The following is a 27,500-nucleotide window of genomic DNA, read 5'->3' as shown; positions in this document are numbered from 1 at the left end:
TATTTTTATACTATAAATAAGGTAACGGAAAAGGAAGTATAAAAAAAAAGGAAAAAAAAATATTGTAAGTTTTTTATTAAGAAACTGATCAACAACAAAATTAAAATTTCAAATATATATATATATTCAAATATATATATATATATATATATATATTCAAATATATATGAAGACCACACAGGAAAAAACGGCAGAGTCACGTTTTTTGATTTCCTAAGTTATTGCCCCTGTCCTTTATATAATCATATATAGTATGTGCTAAACTACCTAGTGAAAAAAACGGCAATATCCTTAGGAAAAATAGAGAAGAAAAAACTCTGTACAATGGAAAAAGAGGCATAGTCCATTGTTTACAATGAAAATAAAAGCAAAGTCACTAATGTCATGTGATATTTAGCGTCACGTGATTCCAGAATCCAATGGAAGGCAACGCTGATGAAAACATCATTAAGGATGGCGGATTGTCGTGAACGCGTTGAACTTACAAATAGACCGAAGAAAAGACAAATAGTTGGAAGATTAAAAGAAAAACTAAAAAAACAAAAACTGTCAAATCACACAACAGGACCAGACTGCAAATGTACAAGATTTAAGTGTTTTGAAATTGTAACAGAAGATAATAGGGCACGTTTATTGGCTAAGTTTAATGCAATGTCCACCAAAGATTTGCAAGATTCTTTTCTGGCTGGGCTTATAACAGTGTGTGATGTCACAAGTAGAAGATCACGGAAAGAAGACCAGATAAAATTAAATAATAACAGCTATAAATACAAGGTTTTTGTAAATGATGAAGAACAATTTGCACAAGTGTGCTTCAATGCTTTCCATTCGATATTTGGTATTAAGAAAGGCAGAGTGGAGACAATAAAACGGAGCTTGTCAACTGCAGGTAGGCCTACTACTTACTACTAGTCACTAGTGTACTTTCTACATTTTAAATATAAATATAATTTCTAAACAAGTAGGACCCAGTCTTAACATATTTTATTAAACTATTTGAAGTTTCAATATTGCTTCAATACAATATTTAGGATTATACTTTTTATAGAGATAGGTCATTCATTGGAGTAGGAGTCATAGGCTAGGCCATGGTCATACCCGGCCATAGGTAAAAAATCTTTTTATTAATTTCAACATTAATAAAACAAGTAGGCTTTAGTCTAAGGCTTAGGCCTATACTTTTGGCCTGTAACATAAAACTTAAGCATGTTTATTTTTTAATTTAATTTTTAAATATTTATAAGTTATAAATATAAGGAAATAAAAATTTAAAAATATATTTTCTCTGCACAGGGGAACCACTAAAGGATCAAAGAGGACAGCACAGTAACAGACCTCATAGACTTAGTGATGTTGTGGTAAAAAGAATACAAAACCACATATCATCCTTCAGAGGAAGACAATCTCACTACTCTTTGGGGAAAAGTCGCCGCATTTATTTGCCCGAGGAGTTGAATATAAACAAAATATATTCAATGTTTAATGACATTTATCCTGATCTGCAGGTTTCTTATGAAACATACAGAAAAATATTTAACAGTGATTTCAATATTTCTTTTGGATTCCCAAGAACAGATACCTGTTTGAAATGTGATGAAATAAAGATTAGTATTGAAAAAGCTTCTAAAGATCTTTCCAACAATCCTGACAGTGAACAGCTTAAACAGGCCCTTCAAAAACTCCAATTAGAAAGGCACGTTCATCAAAGAAAGGCGGACACCTTTTATAGAAGAAAACGAGAAGCTCGGCTCAAGGCAAGTAAAGATTTAAACTTTGAAGCCATTACCATAGATTTTAATAAAAACTTGAGCCTGCCAAACATAACAACAAATGACTTCTATTACAGAAGGAAATTAACTTTTTTATCATTCAATATTCACTTGCTCTCAAGTAATGAAGTTTTTATCTATTCATATGATGAAACTATTGCCAAGAAAGGTGCAGATGAAGACACCTCTATTCTTTTCCATTTTTTTATGAATCATTTGAGTGGAGAAATCAAACATTTGGAATTATTTTGTGACTCGTGTGCGGGTCAGAATAAAAACTAGGTACTTTGATAAAAAATTCAATATAACAATACAATTACAAAACTTATGCTGTTACATAGAGCTTAATGAGAGCTATCCAATGACGCCTAATTTGCCTGTCTATGTTAACTATGACGGAAGTTATGATTTTTTTTCCGCGTGTAAAAATGGTAATTTCTGCTATAGAAAATTAAGAAAAACCGTGACCAATATTTTGCGTTACTGGCACTAAAAACTGCATAAGTAAAAAACCGACTGAGATAATGTAATAAAATTTAAAACAGTGATTCATCATTATTAGATCTTTAATTTATTAAATTTTTTATGGATCAAATAGCTTATTTTCATCTTATCAGATACAAAAAACAAAGTGGAGTGGGGGTGAATTTTGACGAGGATGCAATTTAAAAATTAATAGTTCACAAACTAAGTGCAAAGAAGACTTATTTTTCTAAGGTATATGACTCATTACATTAACTTTATGTTTAAGGTACAAATTACTAGTCTGCTGAAAGGAGGCTCATATAATTATTAATTATCAATATAATATTGAAAATCTTTTAAAATGGAGTAAAATTGACAACAACATAAAGTTAAACACAATTAATCATAAAAAATGAAACGTTCAAAAGAACAAAAAAATTAAAATGCATAACTAAAATAAAATACTATTGTAAACATTTGTCTAATATTTAAATACCGGTAACTAAATGTTGAACCTGAATCAATAGAAAACTAAATCACCAAGAGCAACGTCAGCCAAGAGGCTATCTACTGGTATTTTAAAGTCTTCTGCATCATCTTCTTCTTCATCCTCTTTCCAATATGCAATTATAAAACTAACAACTTTTCCAGTAACTGGTGGTAACTTCATAACTATTCTTCCCTTATAAGCTACTTCATTCTCCTCCTCATTCCATAAATGTTCAACTCTAGCTCCTTCAATTTTAACCGGATCCTCATTTAACATTTCTAATACTTTGACTCTTTGGTATTCTGAGAGTGAAGAGAAAATGGAATTATGTACAATATCTAAACTATTTTCTAAAATAAGTTTTTTTATATCTCTAGCTAATCTATTTCTCTGTTCCATTTCTCTTTTCTGACCTTTTTCTTTTAACCGTAACTTTGCTAACTCTTCTCCTCTCAACCTTCTCTCTTTACTTTGTTTTCTTGAAACTGCCCCCCTAGATATACAAAATTTAACTATTTTTTCTTGCTCTTTTTTTTGTGTTATTACACAGCCAGTCCAGAGATTTGTTCACCTTCACCTTTGTCTTGCCATCTAAAAATGAAATTTCAGCATTAGGCGCCCTGCGAGTAAAAAAGTCTATCATGCCAAGGGTTTTCTCAGCCCAAATATTATTAATAGGGGCACTAACTGCCTTATCTTGCATGAACTGGCTCGGTGTAGAGAGTTCACCAGTCAAGTACCTTGACAGCTGCCTTTTTAAAACTGTCACTGTAGCATTAGCTATTATTTTTAAAACAGAAAGCAATTGCTCCAAATACTTCCCTTCAATAATGCGTAATGTAACCAATGTCTTATCAGAAATCAGTGGGCGACCAAATGCATCTAACTGTGACGACAATAGAAATTCCGGCTCATTACAAAGTATTTCCACAACCTTAATTGCAGATTTGAGATACTCAGCCTAAAAAGAAGTTATTTTTTATTAGAAGTTATTTTTTTAGATCATAAATTAATACATGCATTAAATGTTTAAGTTACATTGTAAGAATTAAAAAAATTGCATACCAATTCAAAATGGTTTCTTTGTTTTTCCTCTGCATAAAAAAGGGCCATCCAAGGTCCAGTTAAGAATTTACCCCAGAGTCCAAGGGCTTGTAGATGGATCATTATCTCCTCATTCTTGAAATCTCTTAGTAGAGATGTTTTATTTATTGGAAAATCAAATGCATGGACTAGATAGTTGAATACCAATTGTCAGTACCTGTATACAATGCCAGCTAAGCAAAACAGTATGTGCAATCGGTTGCCAACATACCTTGGAAAAGTACTGCAAGATAATCCACTTTGCTTGAGAAAGGATTTAAAACCATGCGGATCTCCTTTGGCCTTGTATCTGAAATACAATAATGCAGATTTAAAATATAGCAAGCAATTAAACTCTGATTTTATAAAAAAAAGTAACAATATGCAGTTTGTTTACATTATTTGGATCAAATACATAATTCAAACATTGACCTTAACTTTGAAATGCTGTACAAAAATTTGCAGCTCTGCAATCTGACCCATAAGTGGTACTGGGTATTGTATCATTCAGCTTTTGAAGTGCTTTCCTGGTCTCACTGGCTATTCCATCAAGTGGATGCAGATGACAGTTTAACTCTAACAGCTCTTTTTCAAGTATGCTGTTTAGCTTCACAAATGCTGCATGGTTAACTGAGGCCCTGTCTGTCAACGTTGACATTATTTTGCCCATTAGTTTTTTCCTTACATCAGCAATCTCTAATTTATAATATGCTGCATATGTGTTGGCTAAATCCTCAATGGTATCAGTAATGTGTTTTACATAGTCCTCTGCCTTGCCTCCTGGTAATTCAGTGATGCTGGCTGTAAGGATTTGTTGCTTAGTAGCAAAATGAATTTGATTTATGTGAATGCCCTTAATTGTTGTTGCATCAAATGCTAATGTCACAACATCAGCATTTATTATTGTTTCTGCCACTTGTAGCAGAGCAATTACTCCCATTTCTCTGGACATCTGCGCAATCGTTGACAGATTGGGGAGATCTTGAGGCTTCAAATTCACGTTACCAAGACTTGCACATGACATGATCACTTTAGGTATGGCATCTACAGGCATGTTGCTTTCAAGACAATGGTAAACAACCAGACGCAATGAGGCATTGAAACTTTTCTTTTCTTTTGTAAAAATTGAACCCTTTTCAATTTGATTGATGTCGCAGTTTAGCTGGTCTATGGTAATATCACTTTCTTTCAATGCTAAGTCTTGAACTCTAAGTTTTTTTTCTAAATCTAAAATAGTAAATTCTAATGTCAGAATCTTCTTCTTACAACTTTTATTTTCTTTAACCAAACTTTTGCATTTGAGGTTCAACTTTTTCAAGGATTTTGTTAAAGATATAACATCAGCTTCATATTTTTGGGCCTTCAACTGATATTTTGAGATCCGGCGTGAGGTTCTTTTAATTAGTTGGCTTACTCTCTTAACTTGAAAAGTCTTACTGATTGTTGTTTTCTCTTTTTTTACTGTTTTGATCACTGTCCTAAGCTTTTTGTTTTGAGTAAGTAAGGCTTTATTATAAAGTTTCCTTTTTTCACAGGAATGACATTCTCTGTTAATCCTTGTCTTTAATAGAGACACAGAAGGAGGTGTCTTTGGCTGAACAGGGAGAAGTGATGCCCTGGCTAGCGGAAACTTGAAGTCTTCACTTAAAAAAACAACTATCCTATCCCAGCTATAATGTATTTGTCTTTTAAAAAACTGGATTTTTTTGTTAACTCTCAGAATTGATAGTGTTAATGATGAAACTTTACATTCACTTTTACTAAATTGCTGAATTAAATATTTAGCTGTTTCTGTAGCATTTCTGTTCTGTTTTAAAAAAACATTGTACACAAAACCATTTGAAAGTATTTTATACTTGTGGGAACCAAGAAGATCTTCAAAGTCTTTTGCCTTTTTAATTATTTTCTCCATGTCACAAAAACAAGTTATTGTAAAAAACTGAAATAAAAAAAAAGGGATTTATATATTTAATAATTAACAAGGCAACGTAATAAAAACAAAGAAAAACTACTAAGTATTAATTTTTAAATAAATCTTATTTATCGTAGATTAGCAACTAATCTATGATAAATAAGACATAGCTATTTCAATTATATTATTATTGATTTATTAATTATTATGCCATTTAAGCTAAGCACAATTTACTACACTTTATAATCATTATAACTAAGTAAAAAAAATGTCAAATTTTATGAAATTAGAATTCAACCATATTTAAAAAAAATAACAATAGTAGTTTAAGAAACTTGTGTTGAAACTTGTATTTATTCTAAATTGGATTGTGCAACACCACAAATGCCCATTATCGGTATTAATAACCGGTTACTTGTGGGTAAGTTCATTGGGAAGCATTTATTTTTAAAATTGGGTAATTTATTTACATAAAAAATACACAAAAGTAAATTAGATACATACATCCTTATGCAAATTTAATAAAAAAATGACTATCTAGCACAAAAAGCAAAAAACTTCGAAAATAAAAACTTACCTTGTTTTGAAAATCAAATTTTTCACTAACAACACACTGGATGAAGGATTTCCAAGTTATTTATAAAAAGATTAAGTATTCAATGTTGAAATACAAACAAGCCTATTTTAAAATCTAGAGAATTTAAAGAGCAGTCTGGTTTTAAAAAAACACACTATCCAGAGATGACTAAAAATCGGGTTTATCTAAGTATATGAAAAACCAAGTGCAATTTCCGACTAAAGTTACGGCCGATATTAAAGTACCTATAAAAACTATACAATGATTCGTTTTCTGGATTTCCTAGTTAATCAGAGGGAAAGGTTTGATTCTATCAAGATATCATTTCCAGAAAGAGGCCATTCTTATCTTGAGTGTGATAAAGACATGAGTCTTATTAATTGCAAAGCACATGCAAGCACACCTTCAGACTGGCATGAAATATTTAGGGCTGCTAGAAAAAATCCAAGTCCCTACAACGTCATTGAGCTAAACCAGGATATGGTAAAAAATATGACTCAGTTTTTAAAACCTGTGTATAAAGCTGGATGTCCTTTACCTATGAGGCCTTTAAAAGAAGTCATGTTCTCAAAAAAATCACTTGGAGCAATTAGTCATAGAGACTCATGGAATGGACCTATCCTTAATACCACTATTTTGTCCAACGCTAGGTGTTCAAATAAAGCTGTCAATATTGGTGAGCCTGTAAGACTATACATGAAAAAAATTATTTATTCTTTGGCCAAATACAAAGATCTACAGGTCCTCAAGAAATTTACTTCAGCCCCTGAATTTTATGACAGTTTGGAACATGATGAAACTAATGATGATCCACTAGATGACCTTTCAGATGATTAAATTTAACTGAAATATAAGAATTGGTTCTTTACTTACCAGTAATAAAACAAAATTAGTTCTTTATTTTATATAAAGAAAAATATTTGTTCTTGTTGTTGTTTTTTTTTATTTTGTTTGTGTATTTTTGTTGTTTTGTTTGTGTATTTTTCGTTGATTAGTCTGTATTTGTAAGGTGTCTGTTTTCTAACTATAGGCCTAACTATGAAACTATACTATTACCTCAGACATAGTGAACTTATTAAAAAACTAAAAAGAAAGGTTAAAATTATTTCCAAACATTAAAAATATTACATGTATTATTAATAATAATGTAAAACTATCATAAAAAGAAAAATTAATTTAAAGCTCTCTACTTATTAAATTATACCTGGGTCATGGGTTTGAACCCTGGTTAAGACTAGGATTTGTTTCTGTGACGTGAGGGTGTCCCCGAGTCTACCAACTCTGATGGGTATCTGACATTAGTTGGGGTAAAGTAAACTTTACAGCATTTACAGTGAAGATGGATGGGCATTCTTCTGGCCACACAATCCTCTAGTAAGCAGTGGCCACTCAATCTGCCCTGTGTTCAATTTGTTCCAACAGGTAGTTTACTATTTTATTTATAAAATTAATCTAATAACTCTTTAGTTGAGTTTAAGAATAAAAACAAGGGAAAACACGGCATAGTCCAAAACAATGGAAAAAAAGGCAGAGTCCATTTTAACCCTCTTTACAAAATTGTCCTAAATCTTTCTAAATATACAAGGTCTAAGCAGTATTTCTGCATAATTAGATTATGAAATGGGCACTCTTTAAAAAAAAATAATGAAAGTAACACTTTATTTCATAATTACTATTGCATATGGTTTCAAACTGTAAAATACGAATAACTCTAAACTACAAAAGTGTGACTCTGCCGTTTTTTCCCGTGTGGTCTTCATATATATATTCAAATTAGGAAACACATAATTATATACCTACAATATATAATAATCACCAGATATACATAAATATTATCTTTATGTATATCTGGTGATTATTATATATTATATAATGTAATATATGTTATTATATATTGTTAAGAGTATAAATCGATATCTTGTTATATTTAATATAAAAAGATATGGATTTATACTCTTAGCTTTAATTTTAAATCAAAAACTCATTTATAAAAATTAAATAAAAAAATGCAAAATCTTATTTCCGACATTTTAAAACAATACTATTTCTGTTCAAGTTTTTACATAAAGCATTCAAGTGTGATGATTGTGATTATTGTCATTCATAATTTATAAAAATTAAATAAAAAAATACAAAATCTTATTTCCGACATTTTAAAACAATACTATTTCTGTTCAAGTTTTTACATAAAGCATTCAAGTGTGATGATTGTGATTATTGTCATTCATAATTATCGATTATTGTCATTCATAATTAGCGATGACAAATATATAAAGTACGCGGTTGTGCCTCCTGTGCATCTAAGCGGTTCTGCTCCAGAGGACAGTTTTTGAAAAGAATGCAGTTTCATAGGTTGCTCATTAAGTTATGCCGAAGTTGAAAAAAAAAAAATTTTAATAAATAAATGACTAGATGTTTAAACGTTGTTAATTGATGAAAAAAAGTAAATCATTAAAGTTTCAAAACATTATTCCAATATTTAGTAACAGCTCAATTAAGTTTACTTTTCAATGGGGTCCTAAAATTAAAAAAAAAAAGTTCCTTAAAAGTAGGTCAACCTGGTACTCAAAAGAAGCAGAATAATATATAAATTTCAAAAATAATAATTGTTTTATAAAATATAAATTAAAAAATTTTTATTTTCATTAAAAACATGTAAAAATGTACTTTTTTTATTTCTAGTTAAAAAACTATGTTTTTGTGCAATTAAATCTAAAATAATAGTTGTAGTATGAAATTATCATTTTTTTTGAATTTTTTATATAATTTCGCTACTTTTAAGACCCAACATGACTTACTTTTAAAAAAACTTCTTTTTTCAAAATAATAGGGACCTGTTAAAAAGTAAAGTTAATTGAGCTGTCCATAAAACACATTATTTAAGTTTGCAATTTTGAACTAGTTTTCCTGACCACAAACCACATTAAATCAAAGGGTAGCCCAAATAAAGTTCAAAAATTTTTTTTTTTATATACAATTCTGAAATGGTCTAATACACACACACATATAAATATATACATATATATATATATATATATATATATACACACATATATATATATATATATATATATATATATATATATATATATATAATACATATATATATATATATATATATATATATATACATATATATATACATATATATTATATATATATATATATAAATATATATATATATATATAAACATATATATATATATATATATATATACATATACATATATACATATATATATATATATATATATATATACATATACATATATAAATACATACATATATATATACATATATAAATACATACATATATATATATATACATATATACCCACATATATATATATATATATATTCATACATACATATACATATATATATATATATATATATATATATATATATATATATATATATATATATATATATATATATATATATATATATATATATATTGCTGCTGAGTACAAAATTCAGAGTTCAAAAAGTCTTAAAATCTTGTGTATAAAATGGAATTGTGCAATGAATTAGAAGTTAAGTAGTCGAAAATTTTTTTTTACACCAAGAGACCAAAGAAAAATCACTGGTTGAATAGCTTCTGGAAAGTCTAAAATTGCAAAGAATGTTACAAATTTAATGAATAACAGCTATGGAGCTCATGCTTCAGTTCAGACAATCAATAAAGAGCTTAAAGAATCCGCTTTATATTCAGAAAGAAGATCAAAAAGCTATTGTTGGTTTTTCTTTATTGACTTGCTCGTTTAAATTATGCCAAACTTTATGCAAACTTTTGATGACTTATACAATTGCTAAATATGGCAGATGACTATATCAACATTCTTCAGTTCGGACATTTCAAGTCCCTTAGAAAACTTTGTCACATACTGTTTATGTATATGTATATATTTTTTAATTTAGTTTATTTAAAAGACCAGAAAATGTTTAAAAACATCAAAAAATGTTTTTTTTTAATTATTTGATAGACTGCCAGCCCAAACCAAACACCATTAGTCGATGTAGCAGCATTTCCTTGTAGCAGCAGGCTATTAGATAGCCAATGTAGAAACTCTTTGTGCATGTTCTACAGTAAAAAAATTAAAATAAAAACATTCAGTTGTTTTTATTTTTATTTCTTTTAAAAATAAAAACATAACATATGTTTTTAAAAACATTCAGAACATTTTTAATAATATTCTAGGCTACATGTCATAGAGTAGTTAAGAGTCATTTTTTACCACAAAAGTTTAAGATCTTTATTATAGGTGCATATGTATATATATATATATATAAATATATATATATATATATATATATATATATATATATATATATATATATGTATATATATATATATATATTCCTATAATAAATATATATTCCTATAGTTTACAACTAAGAAAGTGTGTTTGTAAAAAATGTGGTAAAAAATTGCTATTCGCTTTATCTAATGCTTTAGGTTAGATTATGTCTAAATGCATTAATTTAATTTGCAGAAAGTAATTAAACCACAAAAACACAAATTAAAAGACTAGAATGTTTTGAAAAACATGCTGAATGTTTTCAAACATATTCTTAATATATTTTTTTTTTTTTAAATAAAAGCATTCTGAATGTTTTTTTATTTTTATTTTTTAACTGTAAAACATGCGCAAAGATTGCTACATTGACTATCTTATTGCCTGACTTGCAACGGATTGCTGCTACATCGACTGACAAATAGCCTGACTCACAACTGAGTGCTGCTACATAGGCTGATGGTTTTGTTGGGGCAGGCAGTCTATCAAATAATTAAAAAAAAAAATTTCCGATCTTAAAAATTAAAAAAAACAACCTAAAGCTGACATTTTATGGTAAAAACATAAAGATGACCATGCAAGAGTGTATATATATATATTTATATATATATATATATATATATCTATATTTTTATATATATATATATATATATTTATATATATATATATATATATATATATATATATATATATATATATATATATATATATATATATACACACACACATATATATAGATATAGATATATATATATATATTTATATATATATATATATATATATATATATATATATATATATATATATATAAATATATATATATATATATATATATATATATATATATATATATATATATATATTTATATTAGGCCTTGTTACGAGATTTCGCTGCGTAGCGAAAACGCGTAACGCATTTCTAAGTAACTCAACTCAGCAAATATATTTTGCATCGTTAGAAGTTATATTGCGTCACTAGCGTCTTTTTTAGTACCGCATTGTAATTAAAGTTATTTTATTAACGCGTTAAAAATCATACAAACAGTTTGTTTTTTTCTCACTATAACAAAAGTTATAAATAAAATCTAAGTTCTTATTAAAAAAATCGTTTTTATTATTTTTTTCAAATATGAACTAAATTTTATTTTGAAAAAAATATTTTTTTCATGAAACGTAAAATATTTGTTTATTTTCTTATGATTTTATATTTGGTTTTTGGTTATTTTATTAACTGTTAATACATTTTTTCTTATTTAATTTGTGAACTCTTTTTAATAATGTTTTTAAACAATAAAGTTTTTTTTTGTTATTTATCAGTTACCGATAACATATTCGTGATCATAATTTATTTTCATAAATTAAATGAACGTCATTAAAACTTTACGTTATTGAATTAACAATAAACAAAATATCTTATTAATAAAATATTTACTTCAAAATAAATTGTGCATTTTTTAAACTTATTATGACTAAAAATAATTTTTATATTTAAAAGGAATTTATATATTTAATTCCTTAAGATAAAACTTAAAACACTTTTTTTTTTTAACTAATTTTTAATAACAAAAAAAAAATTATGAAACAAACTGTTTCTTTAACAAAAAAATCTATTATTTTACAATAGCGGTTAAATGCTTTTACTTACGACTTTATTTATTCTGAATAAACGTCAAAACTGCTGAACGCGTAGGCAAATCGCCTTTTCGCAAGCAAAATGCGAGCTGCGTAACGCTTCTTAACAAGGCCTGATATATATATATATAGCCCATCTGCAAAATGCTTTAAGTCCGAGTAAATTGATTTTGAGAAATTGAAGGAAAACTGGCCCATGTCTAATTAATGCTCCAAAAAAAGTTGTGTTTGTTAAATTTGCATCATTAAATTGACACTATAAAATAATGTGCATAAAAAAAAATGCAACTCTACAGGATGTCGAAGTAAACCTTTTTGATATATGGACTTAGCTTTTTTTGATAATGTCAGTTGGACTTCGATTATTTTGAAAATGTTTGGTTAAATTCACATGGCTTGATAGTTTATTAAAAAGCATTGAGATATTTTGATTTATTTAATTTGCGCGAGTTATAGGTTTTTTATTTTTATACTATAAATAAGGTAACGGAAAAGGAAGTATAAAAAAAAGGAAAAAAGAATAGGAAAAAAAAATATTTTTTTTATTAAGAAACTGATCAACAACAAAACAAAATTTGAAATACAACAAAAAGTTAAACATGTCTGTTTACAGCATCTTCATTAAGACAACTGCATGCAGTATCTTCCTCATCCTCTATGCGTTCTCCTGTTATAGAATCAATTACAATACTTTTTAAAAAATTGAAACGATTATTCTGCTTCCAGTTCACTCCTGCATGCGCAAGAATTAAACTTTTGATATCTTTATTTTTAGCAACTGTTCATAAAAAATTTAAAATTTGGTTCTCCTTGGACTTTATTATTTTTATGTGATGCTCTGTTGATAAAAAAAGCATTTATTTTCCTGAATTTTGATTGGCAACGGTTTTTTAAAAACTCTTAGAGTTACTGATTTAAAATAAAAACACACTCCAGTCTCTTTATGCAATTTTCACTTTTCCCTGTGTACTGTAAACATTATATTACTCTTCTGGGGAATATATTTGTTCAATCTTTTTAAGCTTTTTTTCTTAAGATCCAAATACACGGTCTCAAGGCAAAAATGTATGTCCTTGAACAGGAAACAAAAGTTCAATTGTATTTATTAATATCGGTGTATGTCTTAACAGCCAAAAGCCTGCCATATAAGTTAAAGCAATATTTTTATTTTGACCACCACATGCATCAGAAACTAAATGAACAGTGTGTATGTCATCCATGTCTGTATTGCAGAGCTTGTCAAATACTGCACTGGAACAGGAAGAACTTTTCTTTTTGAAATCATTCTCGTTCCAAGTATAGATAGTGACATTATCTTGATTTAATGATCCGTTATTTTTGTTTTCTACAACACAAAAGTTGTATTTGTATAGTTATCTACTGTAATAAGCTTGCTGATCTAGAACTTTAGGAACGAGTTGGTTTTGTTGATGGTCAAAGCAAATAATTTTAAAACCATCTTTCTGCTCCTTTAAAAGATTATAGAATGCATTTGGTCTATGCTTATGAACAACTAAATGAGTAATTAAACTGTTCTTCCTTTCTAAATTATTTTTAATCTTAATTTGGTTTCGAATTCTTTCACAAAATGAACATGTATCTGATTTAGGAGAACCAAACCCTAAATTAAAATTGATTATAAAAATTTTTTGGAAAAATTCATGTCACTGGTAGATTGGGTTCCTTTTCTGCATACAATTTCCATACTGTTTTAATACTTTTAAACTCACGTTTTTACCAACATGTAAGCATTTTAGAAAAGTGTCTTTACAAACATGCACTATTTGTCTGTTTTCTTTTTGCATAAAATAACTAATTTCACAATTAGACCTATTTCTCATGTTTTGAGGATAAAAGCTCTTTTTTTCTAGGTCGTTGTTTTTTCTGAACAGACAAAACATTAAATGTATACTTGTCTTGGTCACATTTTTTGATAGCATTATAAAAATGAGCATTAAAAAGGTAGAGGTCAGTATTTTTTATTTCAGAACATTTGTATGTTGTTTTGTGTTCATGTCGGCAATAGTGCTTTGCAGGTGGTTTTGGTCCATGCCTAAAAATTAAAATGTAAACTAAAAAATCATGTCATTTGATTTGCTGCAGACTTAGTATGTTTTGAAGCTGTAACCCTGTTTGACTTAGCATGTTTTGAAAGTGTTGTGATATTTTCCCTAAATATTTTTAGGACATAGAGTCTTTTATTAGATCTAATATTTAAAGAGACTATAAATTTCAGTATCTAGAATGTTGAAATGTAATTAACTCAGTTTTTTTATTTTTGTGACTTAGCACGTTTTGCGGATGGGCTCTTCATATGTATATATATTTATTTAATTTTAGGAAAGCTAAAGGTGGTTTTAGTAAAAAGGTTGGTCGAGCATTTTCTTTAAACAAAACTCCTAAACAAACAAGTTTAAAAACAAATGCAGATGTAAAAAGAGCTTTAAGGTTTGTAGTTTAAAAAAAATTTTATTACAGTATTTTATTTATTAATATGCTTTTTTTTCTTGAAATAAATACTTTAAGAATAGTTTTAAAAACTCTTTAATATTTAAATATTCTTTGTAGTTGTTTTTTGAAAGCAATAATCTAGTGGTTGCAAAATTTTTATTCTTTTTCTTGATAAGATATTATTATCTTTTAAACTAGTTCCTGATATTTTTAAAGTTATTAAAGCTGCTCTTTTTATTAGAGGTTTTCAGTCTAAGTTGTGTTTAAAAAGTTTTTTAAAGCCACACTTTCCATTAGGTTGACAAGAGATAGAAATCATTAAAAATATATTAAAAACCATATATTTGATCCTTTTGCTAAAAGCGTATACCATTAAAAAAATGAGGTGGTTCTAAACTCTCTATATAAAACTTTATATATATATATATATATATATATATATAATTATATATATATATATATATATATATATATATATATATATATATATATATATATATATATATATATATATATATATATATATATATATATATATATATATATATATATATATATTTATATTGGGAGTTACTAGAAAAAAAGAATAGGGTTCTTGATCAAGGAAATGATTGGCAGAAGAAGTTGTATGAGTCAGGAAAATATGAAGATGAGAGAGAGTTTCATAGGTTGAAGTGCAGGGAAAAAAAACTAGATAAGTAAAAGTTTTTGGAGCATGCAAGGACAGATACAGTTAACGAATGAGCCTTTGCCGAATGACGTATCAAGCAAGAATGAGTTTTAGTTGACAGAGCTAGAGATGACTGCTCCTTTGAGCAGTGTCCATGATAGTATTTGTAGAAAAGGCAAAGAGATGCAACTTTACAATGATGGGAGAGAATGATAAAGAACAAAGAGAAAGGTAATAGAGTGAAAAGGTGCTAAGTGGAAGTACATAAAAGAATGGTCAAAAGATTCAAATCTGATTTCATGACAAATAGGTAAATTGTTGTGTATGTATTCCCCCAAGCCAAGCATGTGGCTATTGAAGTCTTTGCAAGTCAAATGATATTACCCATCAACAATGAGATCTGAAAAAGAAATAGCGGAATTTAAATTAGTCTTACTAAAGCAAGCAAGTCTGGTGAATTTTGCAAGCAAATCTGGTGAATTTTGCAAGAGTTTATATTCAACTGGTAGAAGGTTGATTGCGGACCACAAATATTTGCAAAAGATGTATTAAAACAGTTTGGTGATAGGGATGGTTTTTTATGTTTAATATTTTGGGTTACTTTTGGCATGGTTTAAGTTAAAAGAGAACTTGACTCATTCATAGATAGAGCACAGCCTTTTAAGCAATAAGCTATGCAATTGTCTCAGTCCTGTTTATTAATCCTAACATAGGGCTAAGTCCTGCTAATTAAGTCATAACATAGGGTCTCATTATGTGGCCTCGACAATTTGCACCAAAAGCATTAATAGGGATATGATCCATGTGCAACATGGCACTGTTAATACTCTGATATTTTGTGAGCTACTGCAGATTTAGGGAAACCTTACTACTAGCTGGCGTCAAAACCATTAAACTGAGTTTTAGAGCTGTACTCTCATTAGGAGATAACAGGAAGAGTTGGATTGCCATTGTTAGGGAGTGGCAAGCAAAAATCTATGAGTAGAGTCAAGCATCTCAAGCATTCATCACCCTAGGCAGGAAACAGTGTAACACAAGTTTACATCTATGCCAGCCTAATAGTTGAAGAAGGGGTTCGAAGCTAGTTATCAAAACTATTTTGCTTACCCCTAAAAAGTCTTTGTCTAAAAAAGCACACCCTACAAGGCAGCAGGGCATGGGGTGGGTAGTACTGGGTTACATGATACCAGTAGCAGGGTGATCATGATAATCCTGAACCTGACCTGATATGGACCTGACCTGACATATCAAACTTAATATCTTAAAATCTTTATAATATATTTTATATATATATAAATATTTATATATATATAAATATTTATATATATATATGTATATATATATATATATATATATATATATATATATATATATATATATATATATATATATATATATGTATATATATATATATATATATATATATATGTATATATATATATACAACATATATAATATATATATATATATATGTTGTATATATATATATACATATATATGTATATATATGTATATATATATATACAACATATATAGATATATAATAATAATATTCTTAAAATTAGCGCAATAATAGTTGTTATTTTCCTTTTACAAAAATTTATTTATTACAGATTAAAATGTTCTGCCTCTACTGACATGTATAAAACATGCAAAAATTGCTAATAAAAAATTCAGTAAATATTTAAATTTAATGCCAAAAATATATTCTATTTTTTCATTATAAATATATCCTTGAAAAATGTAAAAATATCCTTGAAAATCTTATTACTATTTCATTGAACTGCATTTAACATCTATAACTATAATTTCTCGCCATCATGGACATTTTTCATTCATGGTGGACATTTTTCTTAGACACAGGTCTTGTTAAGAAGCGTTGCATTTTTTTACAAATTGCGTTCAGCAATTTATGTAAAATATTTAAATCAAACATTTTCCTCATGGAATAAATAAATTATTTTTTGATATTGTTCATGTATAAAGTTCAAAAATTCAAATTGCTTTTGTTTATGTTATATTGTTATATTGTTTATGCAGCTTTTATTAAGATTATTAAGTTGTAATTAATTATTGTAAAAATATGTTTATCACATTTGTGAACCAATATATTTCTTTAACAAAGAAAAAAATTGTTAAAAACAGGTTATTTTTTTTTTTTTAATTATAAAGCTTTAAATGAAATATGATTTTAAAAATTAAAAATTTAGATTTAATGTTGCAGGATTGTATAATAGTTTTACAATTTTACTTATAGAAATATTTTTAATTCATTATTTGCTGATTAATTTATTACATAAAAACTTTGGAACAAAATAGATTAAAATATATGAAATCAATTTCATCTAGATTCAAAATATGTTAAACCAATCAAAAAACCTAATTTTTTCTTTTAAGATGAAAGTATTTTTTAATTTTTAAGAAAATTTGTAAAATTGTTTTTATTTTAATATCACGTAAAGTTTTTTTGACATTTTATTTATGAACATAAATAATTTAATTAAGAACATAAATATAGATTTATTTATGAACATAAATATAGATTTATTTATGAACATAAATATAGATTTATTTATGAACATAAATATAGATTTATTTATGAACATAAATATAAATTTATTTATGAACATAAATATAAATTGATTTATGAACATAAATATAAATTTATTTATGAACATAAGTATAAATTTATTTATGAACATAAATATAAATTTATTTATGAACATAAATATAAATTTATTTATGAACATAAATATAAATTTTTTTATGAACATAAATATAAATTTATTTATGAACATAAATATAAATTTATTTATGAACATAAATATAAATTTATTTATGAACATAAAAAACATAAATATAAATTTAATTATGAGCATAAATATAAATTTATTTATGAACATAAATATAAATTTATTTATGAACATAAGTATAAATTTATTTATGAACATAAAGATAGATTTTTTTATGAACATAAAGATAAATTTTTTTTATAAACATAAATAAAAATTTGTTTACAAACATAAAAAATTTTATTATGAACATAATTTATGTTTACAAATATCATATTGGAAACTAATAAAATCAATCTAGAAATAATCTTATAATCTTTATTAAAAATAGTTTATTATTTAGATTTAAAAAAAAAAATTTGTACAAATTAAATTAAGTTAAATTTTATTAAATTTTTTAAATTAAATTAAAAAAATAATAATAATAAGGGTATATTATCTTTTTCAAATAAAGAATTTCATTAGTTATTTTTCTTATAGTTATATTGTTAAAATGATTTTTAACCTAGTTTAAAATTAAATTAATTTACAAAGGAGTACTTTAAAATACTTATGGTGCAATATAACTTTAAATGATATGAATATTAAAGCAAAGTTAAGTTACATATATATGTGTTAAGTGTTTTGTTTGCAACAAAATCTCACAATGCCTTGCAGACACAACAAACCTTTATAGTGTCTTGTTTATTTTTTCATGCACTGTTTTGGATGTATTGTTCTTGTTAAACACTGAGTAAGATTTTCTACCTATCAAGTTAATCTTTGAGTTAAAAACCAAGTGAAATATCAGGTTTTTGACTTGTTAAATATAATAATACTAAAATATTTATGTTGTCTAATTGTATTTATCTTCAGGGTTTCTTTTTTTTGGAAAATCGTTATTAACAAAGGTAGGTCTAACATTTCATCTCTAGTTCATGGGACTGATCTTATTACCTCTCCAAAGGTTAAGGCAGAACAGCTTCCATTGCTAAAGTCATATCAATTAAACTCTTCTATGGCTTGTGGTCCAGGCAACATTCTGTCATAGTTTTGAAAAAGAGTTCTTCAGAACTCTCTTTTTAGTTCTCTCTAATAAATCACTGACTGGATCTTATTTTCCAACTTGCTGGAAAATGGCTAATGTCAAACTATTGTCCAATTGGTATTCTTTCTGTTATTAGCAAAGTCTTTAAGCCTTTGATCAATAAATTTCCAACATCTCATTTTGAGTCAAATAACTTACTGTCAGACATTCAATATGGTTTTCAATCTTATCGCTCTATGGCTAACTTATTAACTGCTGTGTCTAAAAGATTTTGTTGTACATTAGCAGGCCTTGTTACGAGATTTCGCTGCGTAGCGAAAACGCGTAACGCATTTCTAAGTAACTCAACTCAGCAAATATATTTTGCATCGTTAGAAGTTATATTGCGTCACTAGCGTCTTTTCAAGTACCGCATTGTAATAAAAGTTGTTTTATTAACGCGTTAAAAATCATACAAACAGTTTGTTTTTTTCTCACTATAACAAAAGTTACAAATAAAATCTAAGTTCTTATTAAAAAAATCGTTTTTATTATTTTTTTCAAATATGAACTAAATTTTATTTTGAAAAAAATATTTTTTTCATGAAACGTAAAATATTTGTTTATTTTCTTATGATTTTATATTTGGTTTTTGGTTATTTTATTAACTGTTAATACATTTTTTCTTATTTAATTTATGAAATCTTTTTAATAATGTTTTTAAACAATAAAGTTTTTTTTTGTTATTTATCAGTTACCGATAACATATTCGTGATCATAATTTATTTTCATAAATTAAATGAACGTCATTAAAACTTTACGTTATTGAATTAACAATAAACAAAATATCTTATTAATAAAATATTTACATCAAAATAAATCGTGCATTTTTTAAACTTATTATGACTAAAAATAATTTTTATATTTAAAAGGAATTTATATATTTAATTCCTTAAGATAAAACTTAAAACACTTTTTTTTTTTAACTAATTTTTAATAACAAAAAAAAAATTATGAAACAAACTGTTTCTTTAACAAAAAAATCTATTATTTTACAATTGTGGTTAAATGCTTTTACTTAGGACTTTATTTCTTCTGAATAAACGTCACGTTAACGATAATCAAAAGATAATTTAAATATTCAAAAAGATATAAGTTTTTGCTGAACTGCGCAAAACTGCTGAACGTGTAGGCAAATCGCCTTTTCGCAAGCAAAATGCGAGCTGCATAGCGCTTCTTAACAAGGCCTGCATTAGGTAGAGGCAGCAAAGTTAAAGGTATTGCTTTCGGCATATATAAATCTTTCAATAAAGTTTGGCATGCTGGTCTTCTCTATAAGCTTGCTTTATATGGTGTTTCTTGGAAAGTTTTTGAGATTATCAAATCATTTCTTTCTAGCCACTTTATCAAAGTCATTCTTGAAAGCCAACGCTCTTCTTCATTTCCAGTACCCCAAGCACCAGAAATGAAGAAGCTTTGCAGTACCTCAAGTTTCTGTCTTTGGTCCTGTTTCTTTGTTTTTTTTTTTTTTTTTTTTTTTAAATGGGCCTTATAAGTTTAAATGAGGAATATCAGGATTGAACAAATGTAAAAAATAAATAATTTTTAAAATAAAAATTATAAAATAAAAAAAATAAATAATTTTTAATAAAAGTAACATATAATTATTTAACAGATAAACTAACATGCCACTAAAAATACATATATAAATAAATATAAAAATAATACATTTAATTTAAAATAATAAATTTAATTTTTATATAATTTAATCACTAGTTATAATCACTTTAAAAGTGTAAAACTTTTTATGTTATAAAAATAATAAAAATAATGCATTTAAATGTTTAAATAGTTAAATGTTGAAAAAAGTTGCTTGCATAACTGCTCAATATCATTCTCATGATTATTAACAAATAATTAGTTTAAAATATTTATATAATTTTTAACTGGATAAATTTTAGGATTTAAATAAAATATTTTTTTGAGTGATCACCTTTGTTGTGGTTTTGTAAAGTTGTTTACAAATTGCAAATGCTTGTAACATTTAAAAGCAACAAATTAATATTCTTGCATCTGGTATTTTCTTTTGTACATGTTTTGATGTGACAAAAAAGTTAATACAGTATGCAAATACTTATTTATAGATATTCTTTACAATTTGCAAATGTATTTGCAAATCATAAAGAAGAATCTAAAAGAATTTAAAATTGTAATTTTTTTGTTTTCAATATATTGTTGTCAGTTTATTTCTTAAACTTTTTTAGTAAGCAATTAACTTAACCTTCATTGAATTTTAGAGTTACCTTATTTATTGTTATTTTATTTAGTGTTACTCCAATGAGCGATTCTTTTAGAAACTTAGCACCAGTTAGTCCATCACCCAGCGAGTATACTGTCACAGAGTTTTCTGTTTGTGAAGATGAGGTTTGTAATTTGTTTTAGCTAATTTATTTGCCTATTAAGAAAAAAAAAATTTTGAACAAATTTATCTTATTTTTTAGTAATCACTTTTTTATATTTTTGGCATGTTCAATTATTACAGATTAAAGGTATATGCTTACATATGTTATATTAAAATAAATGTTATTTGTATAAGTGATAAAAATTGTATATTTGATAAAAGATCATCAAACCAATCAAATGCTAACACAAATTAATGTTTAAATTAATTTGTAGTACATCAAAACTGTAACTTTAAGTTTTAAGTTACCCTTCTAAAATAGGCTTGTTCTAGTTAGAAAAAGAAGAGTCAAAGAAGAAGTTTATTTTAACTAGTTTTATTTTTTAATTTATGTTTATTCAATAATAATTTCAAAGAATTTAGTCTAAAGAGGACTAAGGATATATGAAAGTATTTCCAACACAGCATTAGCAAGCATAAGGTATGGTAAAAAGTTAAGGGAAACAGCTGCAGTTATGACTGCAGTTTGGATGGATGCAGGAATAATTAGTGGATTGCAAGAATAATTAGTGGACTGCATCCACATTTTGGATGCAGTTGTACAGTTGAAGATTCGTCAAAGTACTATTTTGCTACGATAAAAAAGGAGCATTATACAGTATGTCAAGATAAGTAACTCAATGGTATGTATGTACAGGACAAACATTAAAAACAGATGAATTTATTTTATCCTAAAGTTTTATTATACTGCTTAAATACTTTAAATAAATAAAAATAAAAATATCTTTTTCACACCTTGAAAATGTCAAAAACATGAAATAATTGCTCAGAATATGCAATGAAACACACTGAAATAATTGCTCAGAATAAATTTTTTGAAAAAAACTAACAAAAGATTAAAAGGGATATGTAGAGATTCTATTAATGTCAACAGGATTGTCATATGTATAGAATATCAATAAGAAATCTGAAAATTTCTTTTTTTTTCATCTATTTATAGAATTTTTTTTTATAATTATTGTAGATTGCTAAAGAATTTGTTTAGTTACTTATTTTATATAAGTCTTTTTTTTATCATCAATTATCATAAATTACTGTAGAATTTTATTAGTTATTTTATTTTCTAAATTTCGCAAAGTTTGCATTAAAAATATAAATAAAATATTTCAAATATTTTAAGGTGGCTCATATAGAAAAAATACTCAATTAAAAAAAAAAATCCTAATTTTTTTTTAATGCACCATTTGACTCAAAATTTATAATTCTTTCAGAAAATATATACATTTTGCATAAAATACTTACTAATATAACCTTAATTAAACTTTTTTATTGGTCAGTTCCATTTTTTTGCTAATAATTTCTATTTATCGGAAACTTTGATCATTGTTTTCATAACTTTTTAATTTTATTCTTTTTCTGAACTTCAAAACATGATATCTCGAGATTAAAAAATGCTTTTTAGTTGAAATTTTTAGTGTATGTTCCTAAATCATTAAGATTTCAGATGTACTAAAATGATCAAGTAAGAATAGTTTTATTAATTTTTATAGCACAACAACTGTTTTTTATTATGTATAAACTTGTGATTTTTTTAAGTATTGTATCCCGTTTTTGATATTTTAATTATTTTTTCATTCTTTTAGTAGAAATGAATGATAATAATGTAATGAAGCTATAGTGAAAAGGTTTTTGAGTTTAAACCAAAATTAATCAAGAAACTTTGTTTTGAATTTTTTCAAATTTGCGTTTTTTAACTCTGATTTTGTTGAAAGTTGCCTAAAATTTAATTTATTTACAGTTTTTTTAATGAAATTTGAGTTTCTTATATCATCAAAATTACAATAAAATATATAAGAACCTTTGCAATTTATTCTATTTAAAAAAAATTTTTTTCTATATGAGCCACCTTAAGCTCGTTTATTGCTATAAATTATTTTTTGTGTTATATTTATTTTTATTAAATGATTATACTAAGCATACTCGAAAGCCGCTGGTAGCAGCGTTAGAGTAAGCTTGACGATTTATCTTGCTTTGTACATAAATTTTCACTCTAAACACATAGTTTGTTTGTTCTTAAGGTTTAATTAATTTTCTACATAATCAAGAACAAATAAAAGCCATATTGTATTATTAATAAAAGTTATCAGTTGACAAAGTTAAAAAATCTTGCCTAATCCTTGATTTAAAAAAAATTCTTTAAATTTAGTTCTAAAATAAAGCAGTGTTAACTCTGTAAAATTTAATTTGTAGAAGTGTATATGTATTTAGTTAAGTAATTAAAAATGTCTTTTTTTTGGTAGGTAGTGAAAGATTTAACCTTATGAAAGTTTAATTAACAATATTTGCTAAACTTTTCATTGGGTAAAAGTGTTCTTGAAATTCTTATTTAATCATGTGAGAATATATTTATTGAAATTTGTTCTGTAAAACATGTGTTGCTTATTTTATTTTGCTTTTAAAATTGAACAATTATTGGTCAAGATTGCAAAAAAGTATAGCATTATCGAGTAAATTTTAAAATTGAAATCGTTTAATGAAAAACTTTTTATTGCCAATTTTGGTAGTTTTTTGATTTTGGAAGTTTGTAAAGTGTAAAATCTATAAATATTTTCTAACTAGAATTTTAGGAATTCAGCAAATATCTCTTATAAATGTTGTTTACCAAAATTCTTTATTAACTAAAAATTTAAGAATTTGTAAAATGTTATTACAATAGGAGAACAAAACCGTCATAGTGGCAGGTGACAACTAAAAATCCGGACAAAAAGAAATTGTGCGCAAGTCATATTCAGTTGTTTAACTTTGCCACTTCGTTACATTATCAAGTAGTGTATGATTCAAGTAATAATTTTACATCATTTTTGTTTGACAATTGTCAATTTAGTTGTCATAAAATGTCGTCTGAAGAGAAGCTTCTTCGAGAACGTGTTGTACATTTTTACGAATGCCATAAAAGTGTTGGCAAAATGTTTACTGTAAAACATTTTTTGAAAGAAGGTATATCGAAAAGTACAATTTACGATATTTTAAAACGTGGTACTATTGAAAGAAAACAAAGATCCGGACAAAAGCCCACAATAATGACCAAGAAAAATTTGAAGAAGTTAAAAACTCGATTTAACAACAAAGATGGCATTAGCCAGCGCGATGCTGCTAGAATATTTGAGTGTTCCCAACAGTGTATCAGTAGGGCACTCAAAAAGCTTCAAGTTAAACCAAGGAAAAAGCAGAAATCGCTATCCTACACCAAAAGTCAAATTACTAAAGTAAAAAAAGATTGTCGTTATCATGTGAGACATTTTGGTAACAAAAATTTCATTTTGGATGATGAAAGTTATTTTACTTTAAGTAAGGGGCTGTTCAAATAATACGTGATAATACTTTTTTTGTCGTTTTTCTAACACCCCCCTCCCCTATGTGACATTTTGTGGCATTTTGAAGAAAATGCCACAACATGTCACATAGGGGAGGGGGTGAAAAAACATCATCTTGATCATACCACTCGATTGTTTCTTTGTCCGAATTTAAAAAGACACACATGAGTTCAGATAGACGTTGAGCAACTAAGCGTTGAGGTCTAACTTTTGAATTTCATTCGAATATCCAATACTTGAGCAAACTGTTTTGTGTTGTTTCATTGATTTAATAGTTGCAAAATATAAACTGCAATTGGTACAAACTCTTTTTGGTAAGGAATTTTGAATGCTTGGACATGAGTAGTCGTATGGCAATCCATTGGGATACTTTTTTGTAACTGTTGTGGGCAAAATTATTTTGCAAAGTGATAAGTTTAAAAAGAGAGATGCAAAGTTGTTCTTTGTATTATTGCATTCAAGACCATCTTCTCCTTGATACAAAGAAATTGGTGGTGGAAGAAAACCAGTTGGAATAAGATGAAACAGTGAGCTGCGATGACCACAGCATTTTTGATCATTGCATTTAACAATTTGAAGGAAGTATTGACTTTCTCTGACATGTTTAACATCCCACTCTGCTCCAAAATGTTTTAACTGTACACATTTTTCACTATTTGGTTTTATGTACTCGGCTTTAGTTTCAAATCCATCAATGACTGTGCTAGACCAAATTTGTGCAAGAACTTCACCTGCTTTGGCAAAGTTTGCTTTCTCCATAACTTTGTCTGTTGTTTCTCCTCTTGAATTAAGATGGCTTTCAAAATGATCAAATGGAAGTATAATTCCTGCTAGGTCATGGCTTAGCGGAGCCATTCTTCTCTCAACCCTGTTAAAGGCACTTCTTCCAGGAGCTTTAGTGGTCGCAAACATTGCATCAAGATCATGTTCTTTGAAATAAGTCTTGGCACAATGAATTGTTTTTTCATATCTTGGATTTTCATCTGGCCCACCATCAACAGTTATAATCATGATTGGTTTGCTAACTCCATCTTCAGTAAATAAGCTGCTTTTAAATGCAGGAAGATGGTTTATTCTGTTCATCTCTTCTAAGTGACTAAGTGCTGTTGATGAATCATGTTTTGCACTTCTGATTGCTATGTATGTTGGGCTAGAGTATGTGACTGCTTGTTTTTCCATGCAATCCTTTTTAATTTCTATGGCTGCAATTACTGAAGGAATAAGTTTGTGTTGAGAGGCAATTACAAAATCATGGTCAGCTAAAGTTACCTTGTACTCAATATGCATCATCATTGGTGCTTGTTTGCTTGCAGCTGTCAATCCAATTGGCACCCTAGCTTTATCATCCTGGGAGTGAAACGTCACTTCTTTAGGACCCAAGACTGCCGCAAGTTCTTCAAGGGCACTAATGGATGATTTGGCAAATCTTGTGTCTGCATGATATTTATGCTCAGAATTTTATGCTCTTATTAACCGGACAGGTGCAGTTTTAACATGTCTTTTTCCTTCTGTGCTCAATGATCTGCTTGGAAGTAATCTTAAGTAAACTCCTGATCTTAAGATTGTAACCATGATTTTTCAATTCTTCAACCAAGTCATTTATTGTTTTTACAGTTCGAACCATTTCAGTTCTTCCCCTATCATCAGAAGCAGACCCTTTCATGGCAATATCTACAATTGCTTTTATTAAACTGTCCTGATCACAGGCTAGCGGTCGACCTTTTGATACTGAATTTTTAATTCCACACAACTTTTTTCTAATATCTGGATCTAATGCTTCTATAGCTTTTTTTCTTTTCAATCTGGTTGCTGTTTGGCGTTCAGTGGCTTTTTGACGAAGTACAAGATCTCGGGTTTTTTTTTTCCAAAAGTTTTTACTTTTACCCTAGTATTTGGTAGTCTTCTTGTGACAACAAGTTGCAATTTCTTTTTTCAGTGAGATATGCAATACCTTTTTGTAAAATAAAAATTTCATTTTTTAACTGATCTTGTTTCGGGGGTTGTGTTGTTACAACTTTTGAGAAATTGGAATTTTCTTTTTCACACTCTTCACTTGTTGTAATTGATGGGGTCGCGTCAGTCACGCCATCAAAAGTGATTTTAGATTCAACCGCACGCTTTTTTGGTGTATTCGGTATTTGGTTCGGTAATTTTGTTCAGTAAGATAAAATACCAAATAAAATCTCAGACCAGATTTTATTTGTTTCTTCTTGAGAGATTTGCTTTGGTTTGTTTGCAAATGCTTTCAAATATCCTTCATAAATAGATTTGTAAAGTTTTTCTTTTTCACTAGACATTTTTAATCTATAACAACATCAACAACAAGAAATTAATTTTCCTTACAACCATTATGTTAAATATGTATATAGTAAAGATATTATTAATAATAACATTATTAATAGTACAACTATTTAATAGTAGTACTAAAATTGTATATCATAGTAACTAAATAACTTAACATATAATAAAAATGATAACGTAACTAAAGTAGTTCGACAAATTCATTAGAGTGACACAAAACATTAAAAGTAATAATAACAAAAACATTAAAAATTAAAGTATTGTAAAACTAAAACATTT

General features: G+C 27.0%; 1 protein-coding gene across 2 annotated transcripts in view; it reads left to right on the top strand.

Moving 5' to 3' along the window:
- Window positions 1-27,500, top strand: part of LOC100204560 (protein ECT2) — a 161,803-nt gene that overhangs the window by 118,953 nt on the left and 15,350 nt on the right. For both annotated transcript variants that reach the window (XR_010635847.1, XM_065788154.1), the window contains exons 20-22: window positions 14,567-14,674; window positions 21,473-21,569; window positions 21,647-21,694. Coding sequence is in view for 1 of the 2 variants with exons in the window: in XM_065788154.1 (XP_065644226.1) it covers window positions 14,567-14,674; window positions 21,473-21,569; window positions 21,647-21,649 (208 nt within the window). In the remaining variant the exon portion in view is untranslated. The remainder of the gene's footprint in view (window positions 1-14,566; window positions 14,675-21,472; window positions 21,570-21,646; window positions 21,695-27,500) is intronic.

Source organism: Hydra vulgaris, chromosome 01 (assembly GCF_038396675.1).
Source record: "Hydra vulgaris chromosome 01, alternate assembly HydraT2T_AEP".
Classification (NCBI taxonomy): domain Eukaryota; kingdom Metazoa; phylum Cnidaria; class Hydrozoa; order Anthoathecata; family Hydridae; genus Hydra; species Hydra vulgaris.
This window is presented reverse-complemented; position numbering and strand designations above follow the sequence as displayed.